The sequence below is a fragment of the Somniosus microcephalus genome, unplaced genomic scaffold, assembly GCF_052327205.1.
Source record: "Somniosus microcephalus isolate GS21.2 unplaced genomic scaffold, FLI_Smic_1.0 unresolved_chr7, whole genome shotgun sequence".
Taxonomy (NCBI): domain Eukaryota; kingdom Metazoa; phylum Chordata; class Chondrichthyes; order Squaliformes; family Somniosidae; genus Somniosus; species Somniosus microcephalus.
Window position 1 is genome coordinate 29,495,925 of NW_028225185.1, and position 27,671 is coordinate 29,523,595.

Below are 27,671 nucleotides of genomic sequence, written 5' to 3' on the forward strand. Positions count from 1 at the left end.
GGAGAGAGGAGGAAGGTGTGTACCTGGGACACTTTTACCTGTAGTTTCGGGGAGAGAGGAGGAAGGTGTGTACCTGGGACACTTTTACCTGTAGTTTCGGGGAGAGTGGGGGGAGAGAGGAGGAAGGGGTGTACCTGGGACACTTTTACCTGTAGTTTCGGGGAGAGTGGGGGGAGAGAGGAGGAAGGTGTGTACCTGGGACACTTTTACCTGTAGTTTCGGGGAGAGAGGAGGAAGGTGTGTACCTGGGACAGTTTTACCTGTACTATCGGGGAGAGAGGAGGAAGGTGTGTACCTGGGACACTTTTACCTGTAGTTTCGGGGAGAGTGGGGGGAGAGAGGAGGAAGGGGTGTACCTGGGACACTTTTACCTGTAGTTTCGGGGAGAGAGGAAGGTGTATACCTGGGACACTTTTACCTGTAGTTTCGGGGAGAGAGGAGGAAGGTGTGTACCTGGGACACTTTTACCTGTAGTTTCGGGGAGAGAGGAGGAAGGTGTGTACCTGGGACACTTTTACCTGTAGTATCGGGGAGAGAGGAGGAAGGTGTGTACCTGGGACACTTTTACCTGTAGTTTCGGGGAGAGTGGGGGGAAGAGAGGAGGAAGGGGTGTACCTGGGACACTATTACCTGTAGTTTCGGGGAGAGTTGGGGGAGAGAGGAGGAAGGGGTGTACCTGGGACACTATTACCTGCAGTTTCGGGGAGAGTGGGGGGAGAGAGGAGGAAGGTGTGTACCTGGGACACTTTTACCTGTAGTTTCGGGGAGAGTGGGGGGAGAGAGGAGGAAGGGGTGTACCTGGGACACTTTTACCTGTAGTTTCGGGGAGAGTGGGGGGAGAGAGGAGGAAGGGGTGTACCTGGGACACTATTACCTGTAGTTTTGGAGAGAGGAGGAAGGGGTGTACCTGGGACACTTTTCCTTGCCCACCAGCAGCCAGCACCGAGCAACCTTTGGGTTAGAAGGTTGGGGCGGGGAAGCCTGGCAGTCGGTCACCCAGGGAGACCCAAACCTCAGGCCAAGTTAATTCTAGAGAACTCTGAATATTGCAGCTGTTTCGAATGTATATATATATATATATATATATATATATTACTATTTTATATTATATATATAAAAACTCCCGTCAGCTGGTCATGCAAAGGAAGCTCTCGAGTGGGACGGTCGGCCTCCCTACTTCTGCTCCCGTCGCCAGATGATGACCATGCCCTTGGCGTCACTGGAGGCCAGCAAGCTCTCATCGCAGTTAAAGCTGACATCGAGCACGGCCGCGCTGTGACCCTGGAGCTTGTTCACGATCGCCTTGGTGGCTCGCTCCACGTCGAAAAAGTAGACGCACATGTCCTCGCTGCCGGTGACTGCGGGCGGAGAGAGAGAGGAAACCCGTCAGTGGCTCGCAGGGTGAGTCCTCGCAGGTTAGATACAGAGTAAAGCTCCCTCTACACTGTCCCATCAAACACTCCCAGGGCAGGTACAGCACGGGTTAGATACAGAGTAAAGCTCCCTCTACACTGTCCCATCAAACACTCCCAGGGCAGGTACAGCACGGGTTAGATAGAGAGTAAAGCTCCCTCTACACTGTCCCCATCAAACACTCCCAGGGCAGGTACAGCACGGGTTAGATACAGAGTAAAGCTCCCTCTACACTGTCCCATCAAACACTCCCAGGACAGGTACAGCACGGGTTAGATACAGAGTAAAGCTCCCTCTACACTGTCCCATCAAACACTCCCAGGGCAGGTACAGCACGGGGTTAGATACAGAGTAAAGCTCCCTCTACACTGTCCCATCAAACACTCCCAGGGCAGGTACAGCACGGGGTTAGATACAGAGTAAAGCTCCCTCTACACTGTCCCATCAAACACTCCCAGGGCAGGTACAGCACGGGTTAGATACAGAGTAAAGCTCCCTCTACACTGTCCCATCAAACACTCCCAGGGCAGGTACAGCACGGGTTAGATACAGAGTAAAGCTCCCTCTACACTGTCCCCATCAAACACTCCCAGGGCAGGTACAGCACGGGTTAGATACAGAGTAAAGCTCCCTCTACACTGTCCCCATCAAACACTCCCAGGGCAGGTACAGCACGGGTTAGATACAGAGTAAAGCTCCCTCTACACTGTCCCATCAAACACTCCCAGTGCAGGTACAGCACGGGTTAGATACAGAGTAAAGCTCCCTCTACACTGTCCCCATCAAACACTCCCAGGGCAGGTACAGCACGGGTTAGATACAGAGTAAAGCTCCCTCTACACTGTCCCATCAAACACTCCCAGGGCAGGTACAGCACAGGTTAGATACAGAGTAAAGCTGCCTCTACACTGTCCCCATCAAACACTCCCAGGGCAGGTACAGCACGGGTTAGATACAGAGTAAAGCTCCCTCTACACTGTCCCCATCAAACACTCCCAGGGCAGGTACAGCACGGGTTAGATACAGAGTAAAGCTCCCTCTACACTGTCCCCATCAAACACTGCCAGGGCAGGTACAGCAAGGTGCTCAATACACGCAGATTAACTGGTTACAGGAACGAATGTAAAGCTGCCCAGGTTGAGCGCTGTGCTTGTACCCGAGTCTCCTACAGTGCTGCCCAAGACACGAAACTCCGCGAGCTCTTACCCACACAAGCCCCCTGTCGGAAAGACATCAGGGGGCAGAAGATGCTGCGCACAGGGTTGGAGCTCTGCTGGATTTCGAAGGTCCTCTTCAGCTGTAGCGTCCCTTCATTGTCCACCACCCTGTGGACAGAAGACCGGGTCAGTGAAAGCACCCTTGACAGGAATCCCCACAGCCCAGGAACACTCACACCGCACAGGGAGAGGCCAGGAACACTCACACTGCACAGAGATAGTCCAGGAACACTCACACTGCACAGAGACAGTCCAGGAACACTCACACTGCACAGAGACAGTCCAGGAACACTCACACTGCACAGGGAGAGGCCAGGAACACTCACACTGCACAGAGACAGTCCAGGAACACTCACACTGCACACGGACAGTCCAGGAACACTCACACTGCACACGGACAGTCCCGGAACACTCACACTGCACAGAGACAGTGCAGGAACACTCACACTGCACAGAGACAGTCCAGGAACACTCACACTGCACACGGACAGTCCCGGAACACTCACACTGCACAGAGACAGTCCAGGAACACTCACACTGCACACGGACAGTCCCGGAACACTCACACTGCACAGAGACAGTGCAGGAACACTCACACTGCACACGGACAGTCCAGGAACACTCACACTGCACAGAGACAGTGCAGGAACACTCACACTGCACAGAGACAGTCCAGGAACACTCACACTGCACACGGACAGTCCAGGAACACTCACACTGCACAGGGACAGTGCAGGAACACTCACACTGCACAGAGACAGTCCAGGAACACTCACACTGCACAGAGACAGTGCAGGAACACTCACACTGCACAGAGACAGTCCAGGAACACTCACACTGCACACGGACAGTCCCGGAACACTCACACTGCACAGAGACAGTGCAGGAACACTCACACTGCACACGGACAGTCCAGGAACACTCACACTGCACAGAGACAGTGCAGGAACACTCACACTGCACAGAGACAGTCCAGGAACACTCACACTGCACACGGACAGTCCAGGAACACTCACACTGCACAGGGACAGTGCAGGAACACTCACACTGCACAGAGACAGTCCAGGAACACTCACACTGCACAGAGACAGTGCAGGAACACTCACACTGCACAGAGACAGTCCAGGAACACTCACACTGCACAGAGACAGTCCAGGAACACTCACACTGCACAGGGAGAGGCCAGGAACACTCACACTGCACAGAGACAGTCCAGGAACACTCACACTGCACACGGACAGTCCAGGAACACTCACACTGCACAGAGACAGTCCAGGAACACACTCACTGCACAGAGACAGTGCAGGAACACTCACACTGCACAGAGACAGTCCAGGAACCCTCACACTGCACAGAGACAGTCCAGGAACACTCACACTGCACACGGACAGTCCAGGAACACTCACACTGCACACGGACAGTCCAGGAACCCTCACACTGCACAGAGACAGTCCAGGAACACTCTCACTGCACAGAGACAGTCCAGGAACACACACACTGCACAGAGACAGTCCAGGAACACTCACACTGCACACGGACATTCCAGGAACACTCACACAGCACACGGACAGTCCAGGAACACTCACACTGCACACGGACAGTCCAGGAACACTCACACTGCACACGGACAGTCCAGGAACACTCACACTGCACACGGACAGTCCAGGAACCCTCACACTGCACACGGACAGTCCAGGAACCCTCACACTGCACACGGACAGTCCAGGAACCCTCACACTGCACAGAGACAGTCCAGGAACACTCACACTGCACACGGACAGTCCAGGAACACTCACACTGCACACGGACAGTCCAGGAACACTCACACTGCACACGGACAGTCCAGGAACACTCACACTGCACAGAGACAGTCCAGGAACACTCACACTGCACAGAGACCGTCCAGGAACACTCACACTGCACACGGACAGTCCAGGAACCCTCACACTGCACACGGACAGTCCAGGAACCCTCACACTGCACACGGACAGTCCAGGAACACTCACACTGCACACGGACAGTCCAGGAACACTCACACTGCACACGGACAGTCCAGGAACACTCACACTGCACAGAGACAGTCCAGGAACACTCACACTGCACACGGACAGTCCAGGAACCCTCACACTGCACACGGACAGTCCAGGAACACTCACACTGCACAGAGACAGTCCAGGAACACTCACACTGCACACGGACAGTCCAGGAACACTCACACTGCACACGGACAGTCCAGGAACACTCTCACTGCACACGGACAGTCCAGGAACACTCACACTGCACACGGACAGTCCAGGAACACTCACAATGCACAGAGACAGTCCAGGAACACTCTCACTGCACAGAGACAGTCCAGGAACCCTCACACTGCACACGGACAGTCCAGGAACCCTCACACTGCACACGGACAGTCCAGGAACCCTCACACTGAACAGACAGTCCAGGAACCCTCTCCTTACCTGTAGAGCAGCAGCTTGTTGACGCAGGCGTTGACCAGCAGGGAGGGGTCGCGTGCCTCGCGACTGATCCAGGACCGGGCGGAGATACTGGTTATGGAACTGCCCTCACTCACCACCAGACGCTTCGCTTTGGTCAGCTTGCCTGTGGGCAGAGGCGGTAAAGCACACAGTTTACACAGAGTGCGAGAGAGAGAGAGAGAAACAGAGAGAGGGAGAGGGAGAGAGAGGGGGCAGAGAGAGAGAGAAAGGGGGAGAGAGAGAGAGAGGGGGGGAGAGAGAGAGAGAGTGTGTGTGGAGCGTGTGTGAGAGAGAGTGAAAGAGGAGAGCAAGTGAGAGCAAGCAGACGTCAGGTTCAGTGGCGGGCTTGGCTGTGATGCCCTTGACGGTCGAATTGCCTGATGACCCGCACCCTCCAGGTTTGCAGGTGAACAAGCGAGACTCGGGCGAGTTGCCAGAAGGGGGCGCCCGGGGTCGGGCCAAGGGCAAGATCAGCCTCGCCCGCGAGGCCTCCCGCAGTCGAATACCCCACTGAGACCGAGGTGCCAAGGTACGGGAGGGCGCCCATGGAACCCGCGGCCCAGCGAGTTGACAAAAAAACAACAGAGGAAGAGAGAGAGAGGGATCGGGCCCACGAAGCCGCACAGCGCGATCCCGGCCCGCCTACCTGTGGCCATGTCGAAGATGAAGGAGAAAATGCTGCCCCGGTCGTCGCCGGCCCAGAGGATGCGGCCGGGCGAGTCAAAGGACAAGGCGAGGACGCGGCCCGTCAGCTTGCTAGAGCCTCCCTTTACCTTCTTGCCGGTGGAGATGTTCATGACGTGGACATTGTGCTTGTTGTTCCCGACCTGCGACCCATGCGGGGCAGACACACAGAGCGATCAGGTTAGGGGTCAAGACGCTCGCTGCAGGAGCGGCATTCAAAAAAGTCGCGCATTTCCCGCCCTCAAGCCTTACTACCTGTGCTCTCATTTTGCTCATGTTTCCCCATTCGGTTTTGCTATGTCAACTGTCAGGGTGTACCTGCCAGCTCCGGCCACCAGGTGGCGCCGTGGAGTGAGTTTCTGACGTCTCCCTCCCAGCTCCCCGATTGAGAACACAACCTTGTCGCCAACTGACTGTCCCCCAGTCTCCACTGAGACCCCAGGGAGCACCTCCCCACCCGCCCGCCTTCTTCCAACAGTGCCCGTGGGATCTGTTACTCAAGTGGGCGGAGAGGGGCCTCGGTTTAACATCTTTCCAGAAAGACGGCCCCTCCGACAGTGCGGCATTCCCTCAGTACTGCCCCTCCGACAGTGCGGCGCTCCCTCAGTACCGCCCCTCCGACAGTGTGGCGCTCCCTCAGTACCGCCCCTCCGACAGTGCGGTGCTCCCTCAGCACCGCCCCTCCGACAGTGCGGAGCTCCCTCAGTACCGCCCCTCCGACAGTGCGGCGCTCCCTCAGCACCGCCCCTCCGACAGTGCGGCGCTCCCTCAGTACTGTCCCTCCGACAGTGCGGCGCTCCCTCAGTACTGCCCCTCCGACAGTGCGGCCCTCCCTCAGTACCGCCCCTCCGACAGTGCGGCGCTCCCTCAGTACCGCCCCTCCGACAGTGCGGCGCTCCCTCAGTACTGCCCCTCCGACAGTGCGGCGCTCCCTCAGTACCGCCCCTCCGACAGTGCGGCGCTCCCTCAGTACCGCCCCTCCGACAGTGCGGCGCTCCCTCGGCACCGCCCCTCCGACAGTGCGGCACTCCCTCAGTACCGCCCCTCCGACAGTGCGGCGTTCCCTCAGTACTGCCCCTCCGACAGTGCGGCGCACCCTCAGTACCGCCCCTCCGACAGTGCGGCGCTCCCTCAGTACCGCCCCTCCGACAGTGCGGCGTGTCACAGCCGAAACCTTTGGGACATCCCAAGGCGCTCTCGTTACCCGCCCCGCCGCACCTACCACAGTCAGGTTGTTGTTGATGGGCTGGAAGGTGCAGCACAGCAGCTCGGAGCAGTCCGGGTCGGCTATCTCCCGGATGCACTTGCCGTCCTCGGTGGCCCAGATGCACATGGTGGCATCCAGCGAGGTGGTGACGATGATGTCGTTGGAGAGGGACCAGGCGAAGTCGGTCACGCCCCGGGCGTGGCCCTTCAGCACCCGCAGCACGGCCGGCGGAGTGGGCACCAGCTGCAAGATGGAGACTGTCCCGTCCAGCGAGCAGCAGGCCAGGCGGTTCTTGTCGTCATTCGCAAACTGCACTTTGGGAACTGCGGGGGGAGGAGCCAGAGAACCATTTACTTCAATCCACACGTTAATAAATCGAGAGGGCGCAGCAGAACCTAAATGGTAACGCTTTTTAAAAAAGGGGGTGGAGCAGGAACAGAGAGAGACAGGCGTTCACAGACACAGAACATGACAAGTTGATCAGAGAATCTTAGAGCACGAGAAAGGAGCAGGAGTCGGCCATTCGGCCCCTCGAGCCTGCTCCGCCATTTAATGAGATCATGGCTGATCATCCAAATTCAGTACCCGGTCCCTGCCTTCTCCCCATATCCCTTGATCCCTTTAGCCTCAAGAAATATATCCAACTCCTTCTTGAATATATTTAATGAATTGGCCTCAACTGCCTTCTGTGGTAGAGAATTCCACAGGTTCACCACTCTCTGGGTGAAGAAATTCCTCCTCATCTCTGTCCTAAATGGCTTACCCCTTATCCTTAGACTGTGACCCCTGGTTCTGGACTCCCCGACCATCGGGAACATCCTTCCTGCATCTAGTCTGTCTCGTCCTGTTAGAATTTTATAAGTTTCAATGAGATCCCCTCTCATTCTTCTAAACTCCAGCGAGTATAAGCCCAATCGACCCAATCTCTCCTCGTACGTCATTCCTGCCATCCCAGGTATCAGCCTGGTGAATCTTCACTGCACTCTCTCCATGGCAAGAACATCCTTCCGCAGATAAGGCGACCAAAACTGCACACAATACTCAAGATGTGGTCTCACCAAGGCCCTGTACAACTGCAGCAAGACATCCTTGCTCCTGTACTCAAATCTTCTCGCTACGAAGGCCAACATACCATTTGCCTTCTTAACCACCTGCTGCACCTGCATGCTTACCTTCAGCGACTGGTGCACAAGGACACCCAGGTCTCGTTGCACTTCCCCTTCTCCCAATCTGTTGCCGTTCAGATAATCTGCCTTCCTGTTTTTGCCACTAAAGTGGATAACCTCACATTTACCCACATAGAGAAGGAGGCCAATTCCCCTTTTGAAAGTTACTATTGAATCTGCTCCCACCGCCCTTTCAGGCAGCGTGTTCCAGATCACAACAACTCGCTGCGGAAAAAACATTCTCCTCATCTCCCCTCTGGTTCTTTTGACCCAGGACACCGGGGAGCACTCTTCGAAATAGTGGCCGTGGGATGTTTCACGTCCACCTGAGAGGGAAGACGGACCTCGGTTTAATGTCTCATCCCGAAAGATGGCCCCCTCTGACAGTGCGGCTCTCCCTCAGTGCCGCCCCTCCGACAGTGCGGCGCTCCCTCAGTACCGCCCCTCCGACAGTGCGGCGCTCCCTCAGTACTGCCCCTCCGACAGTGCGGCGCTCCCTCAGTACCGCCCCTCCGACAGTGCGGCGCTCCCTCAGTACCGCCCCTCCGACAGTGCGGCGCTCCCTCAGTACCGCCCCTCCGACAGTGCGGCGCTCCCTCAGTACCGCCCCTCCGACAGTGCGGCGCTCCCTCAGTACCGCCCCTTCGACAGTGCGACGCTCCCTCGGTACTGCCCCTCCGACAGTGCGGCGCTCCCTCAGTACCACCCCTCCGACACTCCCTCAGTACCGCCCCTCCGACACTCCCTCAGTACTGCCCCTCCGACAGTGCAACACTCCAGTAGGGAGTGCCAGCCTAGATTTTTATGCTCGAATCTCTGGAGTGGGGACCTGACCCCACCACATTCTGGCTGAGAGGCGAGTGCGCTACCCGAAGCGGCCGCTCGCCGGGGTCGACTCTCTCCCCGCCTCTTACCCCGCGGACCGCCCGCCGCGCCCTTACCCGCTTCATCCACGTGCTGGTCGAAGATGTGGTACATTCCAGCGAAGGCGTAGTTCTCGCTCAGCGTGGTATCGCCCGCCATCGCGCGACTGGCCTCCGCTACAGAGGTCGGAACCACACTGCCCGGCGACCTGAGAGAGAGAGAGAAAGAAAGACTCCCATTTCTCCAGCGCCTTTCACCACCTCAGGACGTCCCAAAGCGCTTCACAGCCAATGAAGGACTTTTTGAAGTGTGGTCACTGTTGTAATGTAGGAAACGCGGCAGCCACGAGCAGCAATGTGATAATGACCAGATCATCTGTTTTTAGTGATGTTGGTTGAGGGATAAATATTGGCCCCAGGACACCGGGGAGAACTCCCCCCTGCTCTTCTTCCAATAGTGGCCGTGGGATCTTTTACATCCACCCGAGAGGGCAGACGGGGCCTCGGATTAACGTCTCGTCCGAAAGACGGCACCTCTGTGGCGAGAGAAACACAGAGTTAACGTTTCAGCTCGATGACCTTTCGTCAGAACTGGAAAACGTTGGCCAACTTTTTCCAATTCGGACGAAAGGTCATCGAACTGAACCGTCCACTCTGTTTATCTCTCCACAGAACCTGGCTGGCCCCGCTGACTGTTGCCAGCATTTTCTCAGGTAAAAATATGAAGAACCTAAGAGCATCAGAATTAGGAGCTGGAGTCGGCCATTCGGCCCCTCGAGCCTGCTCCGCCATTCAATAAGATCACGGCTGATCTTCGACCTCAACTCCACTCTCCCGCCCCGATCCCTCGATTCCCCTCGAGTCCAAAAATCTCTCGATCTCAGCCTTGAATATACTCAACGACTGAGCCTCCACAGCCCTCTGGGGCACCGAATTCCAAAGATTCACCGCCCTCTGAGTGAAGAAATTCCTCCTCATCTCAGTCCTAAAATGGCCGACCTCTTATCCTGAGACTGTGCCCCCTGGTTCTAGACTCTCCAGCCAGAGGGGAAACAGCCTCTCAGCATCTACCCTGTCAATCCCCCTCAGAATCTTGTATGTTTCAATGAGATCACCTCTCATTCTTCTAAACTCTAGAGAGTATCGGCCCAATCGACTAAAGCTGGTGCTACACAGCACAAACCAACAGGCATAAACATATTCAACCTTTTAGAAACATAGAACATCGAAAAATAGGAGCAGGAGTCGGCCCTTCGAGCCTGCTCCGCCATTCAATATGATCATGGCTGATCCTCTATCTCAATACCATATTCCCGCTCTCTCCCCATACCCCTTGATGCCTTTTGTGTCTAGAAATCTATCTATCTCCTTCTTAAATATATTCAGTGACTTGGCCTCCACAGCCTTCTGTGGTAGAGAATTCCACAGGTTCACCACCCTCTGAGTGAAGACATTTCTCCTCATCTCAGTCCTAAATGTCCTACCCCGTATCCTGAGACTGTGACCCCCTCGTTCTAGACCCCCCCAGCCAAGGGAAACACCCTCCCTGCATCCAGTCTGTCTAGCCCTGTCAGAATTTTATATGTTTCAATGAGATCCCCTCTCATTCTTCTAAACTCTAGTGAATACAGGCCTAGTCTACTCAATCTCTCCTCATACGACAGTCCTGCCATCCCAGGAACCAGTCTGGTGAACCTTCGCTGCACTCCCTCTATGGTAAGTTTAACTAGAATAGCCTGCCTTCAAGGGATTCGGGAACAGATAGGTCACAGGCTCTTATCCACGACCTGTATCTTTGATGTGGGCAAAATAAAGCGTATAAAGGGGCAAGGATTTCGACAGTTGGACTGATACTGAAAGCCATTCTCTGTGTAGAGTATAAATCGATCACCTGCGCTGCATATCAATAAAGTCTGTTCCCTATACGTCTCGTGCTTATTCGAAGTGTGTCGTTGTGAAACATAGATGGATGCCGGTTGACGAACAGTTCAGAGAATCTTACAGCGCAGGAGGAGGCCATTCGGCCCATCGTGCCTGTGCCGGCTCTTTGAACGAGCTCTCCAATCAGTCCCACTCCCCCCTGCTCTTTCCCCACAGCCCGGCACATTTTCCCCCTCAAGTATTTCTCCAATTCCCCCTTTTGAAAGTTACTATTGAATCTGCTGCCACCGCCCTTTCAGGCAGCGCGTTCCAGATCACAACAACTCGCTGCGTAAAAAACATTCTCCTCATCTCCCCTCTGGTTCTTTTACCGATTATCTTCAATCTGTGTCCTCTGGTTACCGACCCTCCTGACACTGGAAACAGTTTCTCCTTATTTACTCCATCAAAACCCTTCATGATTTTGAACACCTCAATTAAATCTCCCCTTAACCTTCTCTGCTCTAAGGAGAACAACCCCAGCTTCTCCAGTCTCTCCACGTCACTGAAGTCTCTCATCCCCGGTACCATTCTGGTCAATCTCCCCTTAACCTTCTCTGCTCTAAGGAGAACAACCCCAGCTTCTCCAGTCTCTCCACATCACTGAAGTCCCTCATCCCTAAACCATTCTGGTCAATCACCCCTTAACCTTCTCTGCTCTAAGGAGAACAACCCCAACTTCTCCAGTCTCTCCACATCACTGAAGTCCCTCATCCCTAAACCATTCTGGTCAATCTCCCCTTAACCTTCTCTGCTCTAAGGAGAACAACCCCAGCTTCTCCAGTCTCTCCACGTCACTGAAGTCCCTCATCCCTGGTACCATTCTGGTCAATCTCCCCTTAACCTTCTCTGCTCTAAGGAGAACAATCCCAGCTTCTCCAGTCTCTCCACATCACTGAAGTCCCTCATCCCTGGTACCATTCTGGTCAATCTCCCCTTAACCTTCTCTGCTCTAAGGAGAACAACCCCAACTTCTCCAGTCTCTCCACATCACTGAAGTCCCTCATCCCTAAACCATTCTGGTCAATCTCCCCTTAACCTTCTCTGCTCTAAGGAGAACAACCCCAACTTCTCCAGTCTCTCCACATCACTGAAGTCCCTCATCCCTAAACCATTCTGGTCAATCTCCCCTTAACCTTCTCTGCTCTAAGGAGAACAACCCCAGCTTCTCCAGTCTCTCCACATCACTGAAGTCCCTCATCCCTAAACCATTCTGGTCAATCTCCTCCGCACCCTCTCCAAGGCCCTTGACATCCTGAAGTGCGGTGCCCGGAATTGGACACAATACTCCAGCTGAGGACCATCCAGCGATTGGTGAAGGGTTTAGCGGTAACCCAATCTGACGCTGAATGTTGAAGGCAACAGGTGAACGTTAGCGGTGGCGGGAGGAGCACTCACTTGTCCTCGTAGACGGCTCGATTCATCTGCGCCTGCAGCTGGTACGACCCCCGGCTCACTGAGCGCCTGTGGCCTCGCGCTCCCTGGGCTCGCAGGTCGTCCTCAAAGTCCTGCGGAGGGACGGGTAGGGAAAAAAACACAAGAGGCAGGTGAAAGGATAGGGTCATCGACACATGGTGGGAGGTGGGGGGGGGGGGGGGGGAAAAAGAGAGGGGTGAAAAAAAAATCACAGGAGGCAGAACTCCGTCAATTGCAAGACCAAACGCAGTCATTTGAAAAAATTAGGCATCTACGTATAAAAGTCAGCAACCCACTCAGAGGGCCGAGACCCCGACAGCGGCGAGATTTTGAGGTAAATCAAGTAGTGGTTCGGCAATACCGCCAAGCTGCTCGATTGTAGAGGGAGGCGAGGCGGTCCCGCGGGCTGGAGGCCGCGGAGAAAGAATTCATTTGAGTTGAGCGATTGTTGCGGGGAGGGGGGAAATCAGCGAGGATTCAGCAAGGAGGAAGAGTGGAGGACAAAGCGGAGGAGGGAGGAAGGTGTGGAGGGGCACTGATCAGAGGAGGAGAGGGGAGGGGGGGAGGCGAGGGGGAGGGGGGGAGGGCGAGGGGGAGGGGGGGGCGGCGGCGAGGGGGAGGGGGGGAGGCGAGGGGGAGGGGGGGAGGCGAGGGGCGGCGGCGAGGGGGAGGCGAGGGGGAGGGGGGGCGGCGAGGGGGAGGGGGGCGGCGAGGGGCAGCGAGGGGGAGGAAGAGGCAGCGAGGGAGAGGAGGAGGAGGAGGCGACGAGGGAGAGGAGGAGGAGGAGGCGGCGAGGGAGAGGAGGAGGAGGGCCGGGGGGTAGAGGAGGAGGAGGAGGCGAGGGGGAGAGGAGGAGGGCCGAGGGGTAGAGGAGGAGGAGGAGGACCGAGGGTTAAGGAGGAGGAGGCGGCGAGGGTTGAGGAGGAGGGCCGAGGGGTAGAGGAGGAGGAGGGCCGAGGGGTAGAGGAGGAGGAGGGCCGAGGGGTAGAGGAGGAGGAGGCGAGGGGGAGAGGAGGAGGAGGGCCGAGGGTTGAGGAGGAGGAGGCGAGGGGGAGAGGAGGAGGGCCGAGGGGTAGAGGAGGAGGAGGTGAGGGGGAGAGGAGGAGGGCCGAGGGGTAGAGGAGGAGGCGAGGGGGAGAGGAGGAGGGCCGAGGGGTAGAGGAGGAGGAGGCGAGGGGGAGAGGAGGAGGAGGACCGAGGGTTAAGGAGGAGGAGGCGGCGAGGGTTGAGGAGGAGGGCCGAGGGGTAGAGGAGGAGGAGGGCCGAGGGGTAGAGGAGGAGGAGGGCCGAGGGGTAGAGGAGGAGGAGGAGGAGGAGGCGAGGGTGAGAGGAGGAGGAGGGCCGAGGGTTGAGGAGGAGGGCCGAGGGAGAAAGCTGGGGGGCCAGGGAGGAATCACTGGTAGGACTGCAGCACTACGAGATCACGTGGGTCTGATTCTTGACCAGAAAGTGGGCGGGGAGGAGAGAGAATCACAAACACACACACACACAGAGAGTTGGGCAACCTCACACATCTCCCAGCAAAACACGCCATTGCCCGAGACCTCACAACAGGTCACTTACCCACCCGTTCAGCCACGGAACGGTGCGTGCAGGGTCCTGAAAGGAGGGGATAAAAATTAATTGAAGCCGTTTGGTGGTGGGGGGGGGGGGGGGGGGGGTGGGGGGGAAGAAAAAAAATAAAACAAAAGATGTCATAGCATGATCCCCCAATCACCCCACCCTTTATTTTGATATCTCCTCCCCTCGCCTGAAGGCGCCGTCTCTCGCTGGGGGTACGGGTCCCTCCGATACCGCACCCAACTCACCATTCCTCCTGCCCGAGTCTAGACGGCGAGTGAGCTGAGCAATTCGACCGTCACACACTCTCTCGCTCGCAAACACGCTCGCGCTCTCTCACTCGCAAACACGCTCGCACTCACACGCTCTCAAACACGCTCGCGCTCTCACGCTCGCAAACACGCTCACGCTCACACGCTCTCAAGCTCGCACTCTCGCTCGCAAACACGCTCGCACTCACGCTCGCAAACACGCTCTCGCTCGCAAACACGCTCGCACTCACACGCTCGCAAACACGCTCTCTCGCTCGCAAACACGCTCGCACTCACGCTCGCAAACACGCTCTCTCGCTCGCAAACACGCTCGCACTCTCTCACAATCTCACACGCTCGCACTCTCACTCGCTCGTGCACACGCTCGCACTCTCACACTCTCACGCTCGCAAACACGCTCGCACTCACACTCTCGCTCGCAAACACGCTCTCACATACTCTCTTGTTCGCACACACTCGCACTCTCACACACACTGGCTCTCTCTCTCTCTCTCCCCCCCACACACACACTGGCTCTCTCCTCTCTCTCACATACACACACACTCTCTCTGTCTCCCTCTCTCTCTCTCTCTCGCTGTCTCTCTCTCGCTGTCTCTCTCTCGCTGTCTCTCGCGCTGTCTCTCTCTCGCTGTCTCTCTCTCGGTCTCTCTCTCTCTCTCTCTCTCTCTCTCTCTCTCGCTGTCTCTCTCTCTCGCTGTCTCTCTCTCTCTCTCTCGCTGTCTCTCTCTCTCTCTCGCTGTCTCTCTCTCTCGCTCTCTCGCTGTCTCTCTCGCTCTCGCTGTCTCGCTCTCGCTGTCTCTCTCGCTGTCTCTCTCTCTCTCTCTCGCTGTCTCTCGCTGTCTCTCTCTCGCTGTCTCTCTCGCTGTCTCTCTCTCGCTGTCTCTCTCTCGCTGTCTCTCTCTCGCTGTCTCTCTCTCTCTCGCTGTCTCTCTCTCTCTCGCTGTCTCTCTCTCTCTCGCTGTCTCTCTCTCTCTCGCTGTCTCTCTCTCTCTCGCTGTCTCTCTCTCTCTCGCTGTCTCTCTCTCTCTCGCTGTCTCTCTCTCTCTCGCTGTCTCTCTCTCTCTCGCTGTCTCTCTCTCTCTCGCTGTCTCTCTCTCTCTCTCTCGCTGTCTCTCTCTCTCTCTCTCGCTGTCTCTCTCTCTCTCTCTCGCTGTCTCTCTCTCTCTCTCTCGCTGTCTCTCTCTCTCTCTCTCGCTGTCTCTCTCTCTCTCTCGCTGTCTCTCTCTCTCTCTCTCGCTGTCTCTCTCTCTCTCTCTCGCTGTCTCTCTCTCTCTCTCTCGCTGTCTCTCTCTCTCTCTCGCTGTCTCTCTCTCTCTCGCTGTCTCTCTCTCGCTGTCTCTCTCGCTGTCTCTCTCGCTGTCTCTCTCGCTGTCTCTCTCTCTCGCTGTCTCTCTCTCTCGCTGTCTCTCTCTCTCGCTGTCTCTCTCTCTCGCTGTCTCTCTCTCTCGCTGTCTCTCTCTCTCTCTCGCTGTCTCTCTCTCTCTCGCTGTCTCTCTCTCTCTCGCTGTCTCTCTCTCTCTCGCTGTCTCTCTCTCGCTGTCTCTCTCTCTCTCGCTGTCTCTCTCTCTCTCTCGCTGTCTCTCTCTCTCTCGCTGTCTCTCTCTCTCGCTGTCTCTCTCTCTCGCTGTCTCTCTCTCTCGCTGTCTCTCTCTCTCGCTGTCTCTCTCTCTCGCTGTCTCTCTCTCTCGCTGTCTCTCTCTCTCGCTGTCTCTCTCTCTCGCTGTCTCTCTCTCTCGCTGTCTCTCTCTCTCGCTGTCTCTCTCTCTCGCTGTCTCTCTCTCTCGCTGTCTCTCTCTCTCGCTGTCTCTCTCTCTCGCTGTCTCCCTCTCTCGCTGTCTCTCTCTCTCGCTGTCTCTCTCTCGCCCTCTCACACTGGCGCTCGACAGCCACCAGGAACTGCGGTTCACCCTCCCTCTCCCGGGGTTGGCCCGGCCGATCGCGACGCCCGCGCCCGAGCCCACCGCCATCAGCTCAGGGGCGAGGGAGGGGGAGGATGGAACCGGGGAATCCCGCGGCCCACGATAGCACGAGGCGAAGGGTCTCGGTCAGCCCGTCTCTCCCCCACAGCCCCCCGTTTACCTCCATGCGGTCGAGGGTGGTGCGACTGCTCCTGACGCTGTTGCTGTGGGCGCGGAAGCTGCTCTGCTCCGACAGGGCTCCGTAGCGCTGGGCGAGCAGCTGGCTGCGCAGCTTCAGGTAGTGGCGCCGCACGAGGGGGTCGAAGCCGCCCTTTGCATTCTCCCGCAGGAGCTGGCTACGGCGGCGGATGTACTGCGTGCGGAACTGCGGAAAGTTGGAGGTCCGGTAGGCGTTATACCTGGCCACGGCGAAAAAGAACAAGAGCAGAGGAAGGGTCAGCCAGGAGCTGCAGAAGCATCTACTTAAACACTGAAAGGGATTTAATGTGCAGGGCTGTGGGGAAAGAGCAGGGGGGAGTGGGACTAATTGGAGAGCTCGTTCAAAGAGCTCGTTCAAAGAGCTGGCACAGGCACGATGGGCCGAATGGCCTCCTCCTGTGCTGCGAGATTCATTAGGGGAGGTTGATCGAGGGAGGAATGTTCGGGGGTAACTCCCCCCTGCACTTCTTCCAATAGTGGCCGTGGGATCTTTTACATCCACCTGAGAGGGCAGGCGTGGCCTCGGAAAGACAGTGCGGCGCTCCCTCAGTACTGCCCCTCCGACAGTGCGGCGCTCCCTCAGTACCGCCCCTCCGACAGTGCGGCGCTCCCTCGGTACCGCCCCTCCGACAGTGCGGCGCTCCCTCGGTACCGCCCCTCCGACAGTGCGGCGCTCCCTCGGTACCGCCCCTCCGACAGTGCGGCGCTCCCTCAGTACCGCCCCTCCGACAGTGCGGCGCTCCCTCAGTACCGCCCCTCCGACAGGGCAGCGCTCCCTCAGTACCGCCCCTCCGACAGTGCAGCGCTCCCTCAGTACCGCCCCTCCGACAGTGCGGCGCTCCCTCAGTACTGCCCCTCCGACAGTGCGGCGCTCCCTCAGTACTGCTCCTCCGACAGTGCGGCGCTCCCTCAGTACCGCCCCTCCGACAGTGCAGCGCTCCCTCAGTACCGCCCCTCCGACAGGGCAGCGCTCCCTCAGTACCGCCCCTCCGACAGGGCGGCGTTCCCTCAGTACCGCCCCTCCGACAGGGCGGCGTTCCCTCAGTACAGCTCCCAACTGAGCCGAGGAGAACTTCCGGCTCTTCCGATACTGCCGTGGAATCATCAACATCCACCCAATCCCCCAGAGGAGAGGCTGTTTCCCCCCTGGCTGGAGAGTCTAGAACCAGGGGTCACAGTCTCAGGATAAGGGGTCGGCCATTTAGGACTGAGATGAGGAGGAATTTCTTCACTCAGAGGGCGGTGAATCTTTGGAATTCTCTGCCCCAGAGGGCTGTGGAGGCTCAGTCGTTGAGTCTATTCAAGGCCGAGATCGATAGATTTTTGGACTCTAGGGGAATCGAGGGATCGGGCGGGAGAGTGGAGTTGAGGTCGAAGATCAGCCGTGATCTTACTGAAGATCATCTGGCCTACTCCTGCTCCTAATTCTATGTTATGAAGAAGCCTACCAGGGTCCCGGTTTCACAGGCGGGCGGCGATGGTGCGGGACCCGGGTATTTGGAGGGTGAGCAGGAGGAAGAGAGAGGGCAGACGATCAGAGGAACGCAGCGACAGCAGGCTGGAGGCCTCGTCGGGGAGCCCAGCCCTGCTGATCGACCTGGGTTCTGCACAACAATCACTGGGCCTCAGTCCCAGGCCGCATCCTCCCTGGGGCCCCAAGACTTACCTGGCGTCAACAGCTAACACCTGCTGCCAGACTGCTGCCATCCCACAGGTGCCGGCGACTCTTCAGGGATTTCTGGGATCCGCACAGCGGCCCCTCTGCAACAGAGAGAAAGGAGCAAAGATTTTTTAAAAACAATTGACACCTGCGGATAGGTGGGGGGCGACCGTATACGGAGGGGCAGTACTGAGGGAGCGCCGCACTGTCGGAGGGGCGGTAACGAGGGAGCGCCGCACTGTCGGAGGATCGGTACTGAGGGAGCGCCGCACTGTCGGAGGGGCGGTACTGAGGGAGCGTCGCACTGTCGGAGGGGCGGTACTGAGGGAGCGCCGCACTGTCGGAGGGGCGGTACTGAGGGAGGGCAGCACTGTCGGAGGGGCGGTACTGAGGGAGCGCCGCACTGTCGGAGGGGCGGTACTGAGGGAGCGCCGCACTGTCGGAGGGGCGGTACTGAGGGAGCGCCGCACTGTGGGAGGGGGCGGTACTGAGGGAGCGCCGCACTGTGGAGGGGCAGTACCGAGGGAGCGCCGCACTGTCGGAGGGGCAGTACCGAGGGAGCGCCGCACTGTGGGAGGGGCGGTACTGAGGGAGCGCCGCCCTGTCGGAGGGGCGGTACTGAGGGAGCGCTGCACTGTGGGAGGGGCGGTACTGAGGGAGCGCCGCCCTGTCGGAGGGGCGGTACTGAGGGAGCGCCGCCCTGTCGGAGGTGGGGAAAGGCGCTGGAGAGATGGGAGTCTTTTTTCTTAAACTCGAGTACAGTTTCCTGTACTTCTCCACTTGACAGTGTTTAAAGCTCTTTAGTATACCGACAGCGCTGCTCACGATGCGGTCTCCTCTACACTGGGGAGACTAAAGGCAGATTGGGCGGCCGCTTTGCGGAACACCGCCGTTCAGTCCGTAAGGGTGACCCCGAGCTTCCGGTCGCCTGTCACTTTACATAGAAACATCGAAGATAGGAGCAGGAGTAGGCCATTCGGCCCCTCGAGCCTGCTCCGCCATTCAATGAGATCATGGCTGATCATCCAAATTCAGTACCCTGTCCCTGCCTTCTCCCCATATCCCTTGATCCCTTTAGCCTTAAGAAATATATCCAACTCCTTTTTGAATATATTTAATGAACTGGCCTCAACTGCCTTCTGTGGTAGAGAATTCCACAGGTTCACCACTCTCTGGGTGAAGAAATTCCTCCTCATCTCAGTCCTAAATGGCTTACCCCTTATCCTTAGACTGTGACCCCTGGTTCTGGACTCCCCGACCATCGGGAACATCCTTCCTGCATCTAGTCTGTCTAGTCCTGTTAGAATTTTATACGTTTCAATGAGATCCCCTCTCATTCTTCTAAACTCCAGTGAGTATAAGCCCAATCGACCCAATCTCTCCTCATACGTCATTCCTGCCATCCCAGGTATCAGTCTGGTGAATCTTCGCTGCACTCCCTCCATGGCAAGAACATCCTTCCTCAGATAAGGCGACCAAAACTGCACACAATACTCCAGGTGTGGTCTCACCAAGGCCCTGTACAACTGCAGCAAGACATCCTTGTTCCTGTACTCGAATCCTCTCGCTACGAAGGCCAATTCTCCGCTCCACTCCCCCTCTGACCTCGCCGTCCTCGGCCTCCTAGCAACGTAAGCTCGAGGGACAGCACCTCGTCTTTCGATTGGGCCCTTTACAGCCTGCCAGACTCGACATCGAGTTCAACAATTTCAGATCAGAACCTCGGCCCCTATTTTTTCGGCCGGCAGCTGTTGACGATTCTGCCCTTCCCATTTACTCCTCCGGGATCCATCTTTTGTTTCTGAACGTGTCCTGTTACCCTCTCCTCTCGCCTCGCACCATCACCCTTTTGTCAGTTAATCTCTCCCGCCTTCCACCCGATCTCGGACCTTCCCTTTTGTTCATTCCTCCCCCCTTTCCCCGCCTCCGCTTAAAACCGGTCACATCTCTCACTTCCCCAGTGCAGAGGATCAGAGGGACCTTGGAGCGCAGGTCCACAGATCCCTGAAGGTAGAGAAGGTGGTTAAGGCGGCGTACGGGATACTTGCCTTTATTAGCCGTGGCATAGAATACAAGAGCAGGGGGGTTATGCTTCAATTCAATTCAATTCAATTCAATTCAATTCAATTCAATTCAAATCAAATCAAATCGCTTTATTGGCATGACAAGGTACATCTTATGTTGCCAAAGCATCGAAAAACATTCATGGTTGTACACAAAAATACAGATCTATCCATACAGTGTACAAACAGATATATTCCTGAGTGTATAAATATACATTCATATAATTTGTACAATTCAATTCAAATCGCTTTATTGGCATGACAAGGTACATCTTATGTTGCCAAAGCATCTAAAAACATTCATGGTTGAACACATAAACGCAGATCTATCCATACAGTGTATAAACAGATATATCCCCGAGTGTATAAATATACATTCATTATTATTTGTATATACTCTTTTCTTATATTTAGTGGTTGTCCCTCTGTTTATGGCAAGCTGTAACATAGTGTGCCGCTAAGGTTACACAATTTCTCTCTTCCCCTAGTAGGTATGGGAGTTTTTGGTCGTCATTCAAATTTCTGAATTCAGGGCATATTTTTGTGAATTTTGGGTAGAAATTCTCCCTGATGCCCTGATAGTTTCCACAAGCTGTGAGGAAGTGCATCTCTGTCTCCACCACTGCCTGACTGCAGTGAGAGCATATCCTGTCCTCTCTTGGCAGCCGGGTCTGTCTGTGTCTGCCTTTTTCGATGGCCAGGCTATGTTCACTAAGTCTGTACATTGTCAAGGTTTTTCTCAATTGGCTATCTTTTACCGTGTATAAAACATTAGTTAGGTCACAGCTAGAGTACTGTGTGCAGATCTGGTCACCACATTACAGGAAGGATGTGATTGCACTAGAGAGGGTACAGAGGAGATTTCCGAGGATGTTGCTGGGACTGGAGAATTTTAGCGATGAGGGAAGATCGGAGAGGCCGGGGTTGTTTTCTCTGGAACAGAGGAGGCTGAGGGGAGATTTAATCGAGGTGTATAAAATGATGAGGGGCCCTGGATAGAGTGGATAGGAAGGACCTATTTCCCTGAGCAGAGAGGTCAGTAACCAGGGGGGCAGAGATTTAAAGTCATTGGGAGAAGGATTAGAGGGGAGTTGAGGAGAACTTTCTTCGCCCAGAGGGTGGTGGGGGTCTGGAACTCACTGCCTGAAAGGGTGGTCCAGGCAGAAACCCTCATCACATTTAAAAAGTACTTGGATACGCACTCGAAGCGCCGTAACCCACAGGGCTACGGACCGAGAGCTGGACAGTGGGATTAGGCTGGAGAGCTCTTTGTCAGCCGGCACGGACACGAGGGGCCGAATGGCCTCCTTCTGCGCCGTGAATTTCTATGTTTCCAGTTCTGTCGAAGGGTCATCGACCTGAAACGTTAACTCTGTTTCTCTCTCTCCACAGATGCTGCCTGACCGGCTGAGTGTTTGCAGCATTTTCGGTTTTTATTTCAGATTTCCAGCATCCGCAGTATTTTGCCTTTGCAATTAAGTCTTGCTACAATTGTACAGGGCCTTGGTGAGACCACACCTGGAGTACTGGGCACAGTTCTGGTCTCCTTATCTAAGGAAGGATATACTTTCCTTGGAGGCGGTGTAATGAAGGTTCACTAGATTGATTCCTGGGATGAGGGGGTTGTCCTATGAGGAGAGATTGGGTAGGCTGGGCCGATACTCTCTGGAGTTTAGCAGAATGAGAGGTGATCTCATTGAAACATACAAGATTCTGAGGGGGATTGACAGGGTAGATGCTGAGAGGCTGTTCCCCCCTGGTTGGAGAGTCTCGAACCAGGGGTCACAGTCTCAGGATAAGGGGTCGGCCATTGAGGACTGAGATGAGGAGGAATTTCTTCACTCAGAGGGCGGTGAATCTTTGGAATTCTCTGCCCCAGAGGGCTGTGGAGGCTCAGTCGTTGAGTCTATTCAAGGCCGAGATCGAGAGATTTTTGGACTCAAGGGATTGGGCGGGAAAGTGGAGTTGAGGTCGATGATCTGCGGATCCAAAGATGTGCGGGTTAGGTTGATTGGCTATGATAAATTGACCCTTAGTGTTAGGGGGATTAAATACGTGGGGTTACGGGGATCGGGTGGGATATGTGTCGGTGCAGGCTCGATGGGCCGAAATGGCCTCTATCTGCACTGTGGGGTTTCTGTGATTCTGTGATCAGCCGTGATCTTATTGAATGGCGGAGCAGGCTCGAGGGGCCGAATGGCCAACTCCTGCTCCTATTTCTTAAAAATTGAAACAAAAGGAACATAGCAACAGGAGGAGGCCGTTCAGCCCCCTCGAGCCTGTTACATTAGGAACAGGAAGAGGCCATTCAGCCCCTCGAGCCTGTTACATTAGGAACAGGAGGAGGCCGTTCAGCCCCTCGAGCCTGTTGCATTAGGAACAGGAGGAGGCCATTCAGCCCCTCGAGCCTGTTACATTAGGAACAGGAGGAGGCCATTCAGCCCCCTCGAGCCTGTTACATTAGGAACAGGAGGAGGCCATTCAGCCCCTCGAGCCTGTTACATTAGGAACAGGAGGAGGCCATTCAGCCCCTCGAGCCTGTTACATTAGGAACAGGAGGAGGCCGTTCAGCCCCTCGAGCCTGTTACATTAGGAACAGGAGGAGGCCATTCAGCCCCTCGAGCTTGTTACATTAGGAACAGGAGGAGGCCGTTCAGCCCCTCGAGCCTGTTACATTAGGAACAGGAGGAGGCCGTTCAGCCCCTCGAGCCTGTTACATTAGGAACAGGAGGAGGCCATTCAGCCCCCTGGAGCCTGTTAGATTAGGAACAGGAGGAGGCCATTCAGCCCCTCGAGCCTGTTACATTAGGAACAGGAGGAGGCCATTCAGCCCCCTCGAGCCTGTTACATTAGGAACAGGAGGAGGCCATTCAGCCCCCTCGAGCATGTTACATTAGGAGGCCATTCAGCCCTCTCGAGCCTGTTATATTAGGAACAGGAGTAGGCCATTCAGCCCCCTCGAGCCTGTTACATTAGGAACAGGAGGAGGCCATTCAGCCCCTTGAGCCTGTTACATTAGGAACAGGAGGAGGCCATTCAGCCCCTTGAGCCTGTTACATTAGGAACAGGAGGAGGCCATTCAGCCCTCTCGAGCCTGTTACATTAGGATCAGGAGAAGGCCGTTCAGTCTCCTCGATCCTGTTACATTAGGAACATGAGTCGGCCATTCAGCCCCTCGAGCCTGTTACATTAGGAACAGGAGGAGGCCGTTCAGCCCCCTCGAGCCTGTTACATCAGGAACAGGAGGAGGCCATTCAGCCCCTCGAGCCTGTTACATTAGGAACAGGAGGAGGCCGTTCAGCCCCTCGAGCCTGTTGCATTAGGAACAGGAGGAGGCCGTTCAGCCCCCTCGAGCCTGTTGCATTAGGAACAGGAGGAGGCCGTTCAGCCCCCTCGAGCCTGTTACATTAGGAACAGGAGGAGGCCGTTCAGCCCCCTCGAGCCTGTTACATTAGGAACAGGAGGAGGCCGTTCAGCCCCCTCGAGCCTGTTACATTAGGAACAGGAGGAGGCCGTTCAGCCCCCTCGAGCCTGTTACATTAGGAACAGGAAGAGGCCGTTCAGCCCCCTCGAGCCTGTTACATTAGGAACAGGAGGAGGCCGTTCAGCCCCTCGAGCCTGTTACATTAGGAACAGGAGGAGGCCATTCAGCCTCTCGAGCCTGTTACATTAGGAACAGGAGGAGGCCATTCAGCCCCTCGAGCCTGCTCTGCTATTCAATGAGATTGTGGCTGATCTGTGTCCTAACTCCATCTACCCGCCTTTGGTCCAGGTCCCTTAATACCTTTGGTTAACAAAAATCTACCAGTCAGATTTTAAATGAACTGATCCAGCATCAATTGCCGTTTGCGGAAGAGAGTTCCAAACTTCTACCACCCTTTGTGTGTCGAAGTGTTTCCTAATATCACTCCTGAAAGGTCTGGCTCTAATTTTTAGACTCTGCCCCCTCGTCCTGGACTCCTCCCCCCCAAATATGTATTTTTTAAATTAAACAAACATCGCTGGCAGGTTTAACACCGTATAACTGGCATTAAAAGACAAGGAAGCAGCAAGTGAATCTTTTGCAAAAACCTATTATTAAACGAAACAATGCAACAATTGCTAAACTGAAAGAAAGCTGTATTTTTTTTAGTTAATTAAACCTTGCTGGAACATTCAACACAATCAAATTCGGCATTAAAAGATGACAAAGTAAGAAGTGCAAAAAACTTCACAGAATCGTAGGAAGGTTACAGCGCAGGAAGAGGCCATTCGGCCCGTCGAGCCCACGCCGGCTCTCTGCAAGAACACTTCAGCTAGTCCCACTCCCCCCCCGCCCTTTCCCCATAGCCCTGACAATTTTTTTTCCTTCAGGTACTTATCCAATTCCCTTTTGAAAGCCACGATTGAGTCTGCCTCCACCGCCCTCTCAGGCAGTGCAGTCCAGATCCTAACCACTCGCTGCGTAAAAAAGTTTTTCCTCATGTCGCCTTTGGTTCTTCTGCCAATCACCTTAAATCTGTGTCCTCTGGTTCTCGACCCTTCCGCCAATGGGAACAGTTTCTCTCTATCTACTCTGTCCAGACCCCTCATGATTTTGAACACCTCTATCAAATCTCCCCTTAACCTTCTCTGCTCTAAGGAGAACAATCCCAGCTTCTCCAGTCTCTCCACGTCACTGAAGTCCCTCATCCCTGGTACCATTCTGGTCAATCTCCCCTTAACCTTCTCTGCTCTAAGGAGAACAATCCCAGCTTCTCCAGTCTCTCCACATCACTGAAGTCCCTCATCCCTGGTACCATTCTGGTCAATCTCCCCTTAACCTTCTCCGCTTTAAGGAGAACAATCCCAGCTTCTCCAGTCTCTCCACATCACTGAAGTCCCTCATCCCTGGAACCATTCTTGTAAATCTTTTCTGCACCCTCTCTAAAGCCTTCACATTCGTCCTAAAGTGCGGTGCCCAGAATTGGACACAATACTCTAGTTGAGGTCGAACCAGTGCTTTATACAGGTTCATCATAATTTCTTTGCTTTTGTACTCTATTCCTCTATTTATGAAGCCCAGGATCCCGTATGCTTTTTTTTAACCGTTTTCTCAACCTGCCCTGCCACCTTCAACGATTTGTGCACATTTATCCCCAGGTCTCTCTGTTCATGCACCCCCTTTAGGATTGTACCCTTTAGTTTATATTTCCTCGCCTCGTTCTTCCTACCAAAATGTATCAATTTGCCCTTTTCTGCATTAAATTTCATCTGCCACGTGTCCGCCCATTCCACCAGCCTGTCTGTGTCCTCTTACATAGAAACATAGAAGATAGGAGCAGGAGTAGGCCATTCGGCCCCTCGAGCCTGCTCCGCCATTCAATGAGATCATGGCTGATCATCCAAATTCAATACCCTGTCCCTGCCTTCTCCCCATACCCCTTGATCCCTTTAGCCTTAAGAAATATATCCAACTCCTTCTTGAATATATTTAATGAATTGGCCTCGACTGCCTTGTGTGGTAGAGAATTCCACAGGTTCACCACTCTCTGGGTGAAGAAATTCCTCCTCATCTCAGTCCTAAATGGCTTACCCCTTATCCTTAGACTGTGACCCCTGGTTCTGGACTCCCCGACCATCGGGAACATCCTTCCTGCATCTAGTCTGTCTAGTCCTGTTAGAATTTTATACGTTTCAATGAGATCCCCTCTCATTCTTCTAAACTCCAGCGAGTATAAGCCCAATCGACCCAATCTCTCCTCATACGTCATTCCTGCCATCTATCACTCTCTACTTATTCTGAAATTAGACAATGGAACATCAGAAATAGGAGGCGTCGGCAACAAGTGCATCTTTTTGGAAATACTCATTATGAAATCAGACACTGGAACAATTGAGAGAATCAAAAAAAAGTTGTTTTAATTAATTAAAACCTGGCTGGAATGTTTAAATGGTGCACCAACTTCTACCGGTGCACCATCGAGAGTATCCTGTCCGGCTGCATCACTACCTGGTATGGCAACTGCACCGCCACAGACCGCAAGGCTCTACAGGTGGTGGTGAAAGCTGCACAACATACTATAGGAATTAAACTACCTGCTGTGCAGGATATCTACCCCGAGAGACCTGGGGTAGATAGCTACCCCAGCCACAGTCTGTTCGCCCTCCTGCCATCTGGGAGACGCTACAGATGCATTCGCACCCGAACGACCAGATTCAGGAACAGCTTCTTTCCCAGGGCTGTCATCCTACTGAACTCCACAAATAAACTCTAAAGCCTGCACATCTGCCGATGCACTTTATTATGGTTATGTTAATGTTAACATACTACAAGCCAAATGTATGTTGAATGTTTAAATGTCTTAATCCAAATGTACACTCTCGGGAGCCGCAAGCCTACATTTCGTTGTACTGTACTTGTGCACTAACAACGACAATAAAAGTTGATTTGATTTGAGGTGCCGGGGGAAGGCCCTGAGAATCATCAAAGACACGAGTCACCCCAGCCACAACCTCTTGCCCTGCTCCCGTCCGGTAAGAGATACCGAAGCATACGGTCTCGTACCAGCAAGTTTCGAAACAGTTTCTACCCCCAGGCCATAAGACTCATGAACGATTAATTTATTATTTATTACTGTTTTATTTATTATTACTGTATTTCTATTAGTATTTTTATCATTGTTATGCCATATTTATTCCAATGTTGGGAGGACTCGTAAAAATCAACATTTCATTGTGCAGTACACACGTCTGCTGCATATATGACAAATAAAATTGAATTGAATTGAATTAAGAGCAAAAATTTGGCATTGAAAGATCAGGGTGCAACAAGTGCATCGTTTTGCAAAAACGTATTATAAAAATCAGACAATGCAACTATCGAGCGAGAGAGAAAGCAAAATAAAACCCATTTTTCTTTTTTAAATTAATTAAACCAGGCTGGAAAGTTTAAGAGCAAATTTTTTAAAAATTGGCATTAAAAGATCAGGGAACAACCGGTGCATCTTTTGCAAAAAAAAAATCTAAAATCAGAGAATGCTAAATGGCAAAAAAAAATGTGAGTAAAGACCTCCTTCCTGACCAAATATTGCAGCCTTGCTCAGAGACATCAGGCACTTCCGCATTGAGAGGGAGGTGGCTGCCTTCCGGCGGAAGTCCCGCTCCCACCCCAGAGCGGGCGCTGATTGGCCGGCCGGCAAGTGCGAGGCGAGCTCGGACGCTGATTGGTCAGAGCGCCGCGTCCATCAAGGAGCCTGGGCGGGTAAGGCGACGCTCCATTCAAATACTAACCGATCGCGCTTCTTTTTCATATCCTTCGATCAAATGTCAATTACGGCTTTTTTATTAAAAGTAAATCAGTGGGGGAGCGAGGGGAAAAGAGCTCACCATTTTCTGTCCGACGGCGTCGTCTCCCTCACAGAATCGGCGAGAGTCCGACTGACGTCAGGCTGTCCGCTCCGAGAGCGGGCGGCGCCCCTCCCCGCGTCACGTGATGCTGCCCCTCCTCCTGCCCGCCTTCAGCTCCGCCCCGGTTCTCCCGTATCACGGGGTCTCTTCCTCCTCAATCTATTGGCCGCAGCCTCCACTGTCACACGCTTCTCCTGTCCGCCTTCAACTCCGCCCCGGTTGTCCCGTGTCACGGGGTCTCTTCCTCATCATTCTATTGGCCACAGCC

General features: G+C 54.7%; 2 protein-coding genes across 5 annotated transcripts in view; one reads left to right on the forward strand and one right to left on the reverse strand.

The window, feature by feature from the left end:
- Window positions 1–27,562, reverse strand: wdr13 (WD repeat domain 13). 3 transcript variants are annotated; one of them, XR_015075750.1, is made up of 11 exons: window positions 27,383–27,562; window positions 17,979–18,073; window positions 16,275–16,512; window positions 12,346–12,455; window positions 9,106–9,236; window positions 7,014–7,321; window positions 5,754–5,934; window positions 5,090–5,231; window positions 2,620–2,738; window positions 404–1,358; window positions 1–295 (listed from the first exon to the last, which is right to left on the reverse strand). XR_015075750.1 is itself a non-coding variant. In XM_085978847.1 (10 exons), exons 2-10 carry the CDS (start codon window positions 18,017–18,019, stop codon window positions 1,174–1,176), a joined length of 1,455 nt encoding a protein of 484 aa, XP_085834973.1. In that variant the 5' UTR covers window positions 18,020–18,073; window positions 27,383–27,562; the 3' UTR covers window positions 1–1,173. The 3 variants fall into 3 exon arrangements, 1 of the variants encoding a protein (XP_085834973.1); XR_015075749.1 differs by having other exon boundaries at window positions 1–356; XM_085978847.1 differs by having other exon boundaries at window positions 1–1,358.
- ftsj1 (FtsJ RNA 2'-O-methyltransferase 1) overlaps window positions 1–27,671 on the forward strand; it is a 166,255-nt gene that overhangs the window by 35,662 nt on the left and 102,922 nt on the right. The window lies entirely within an intron of this gene.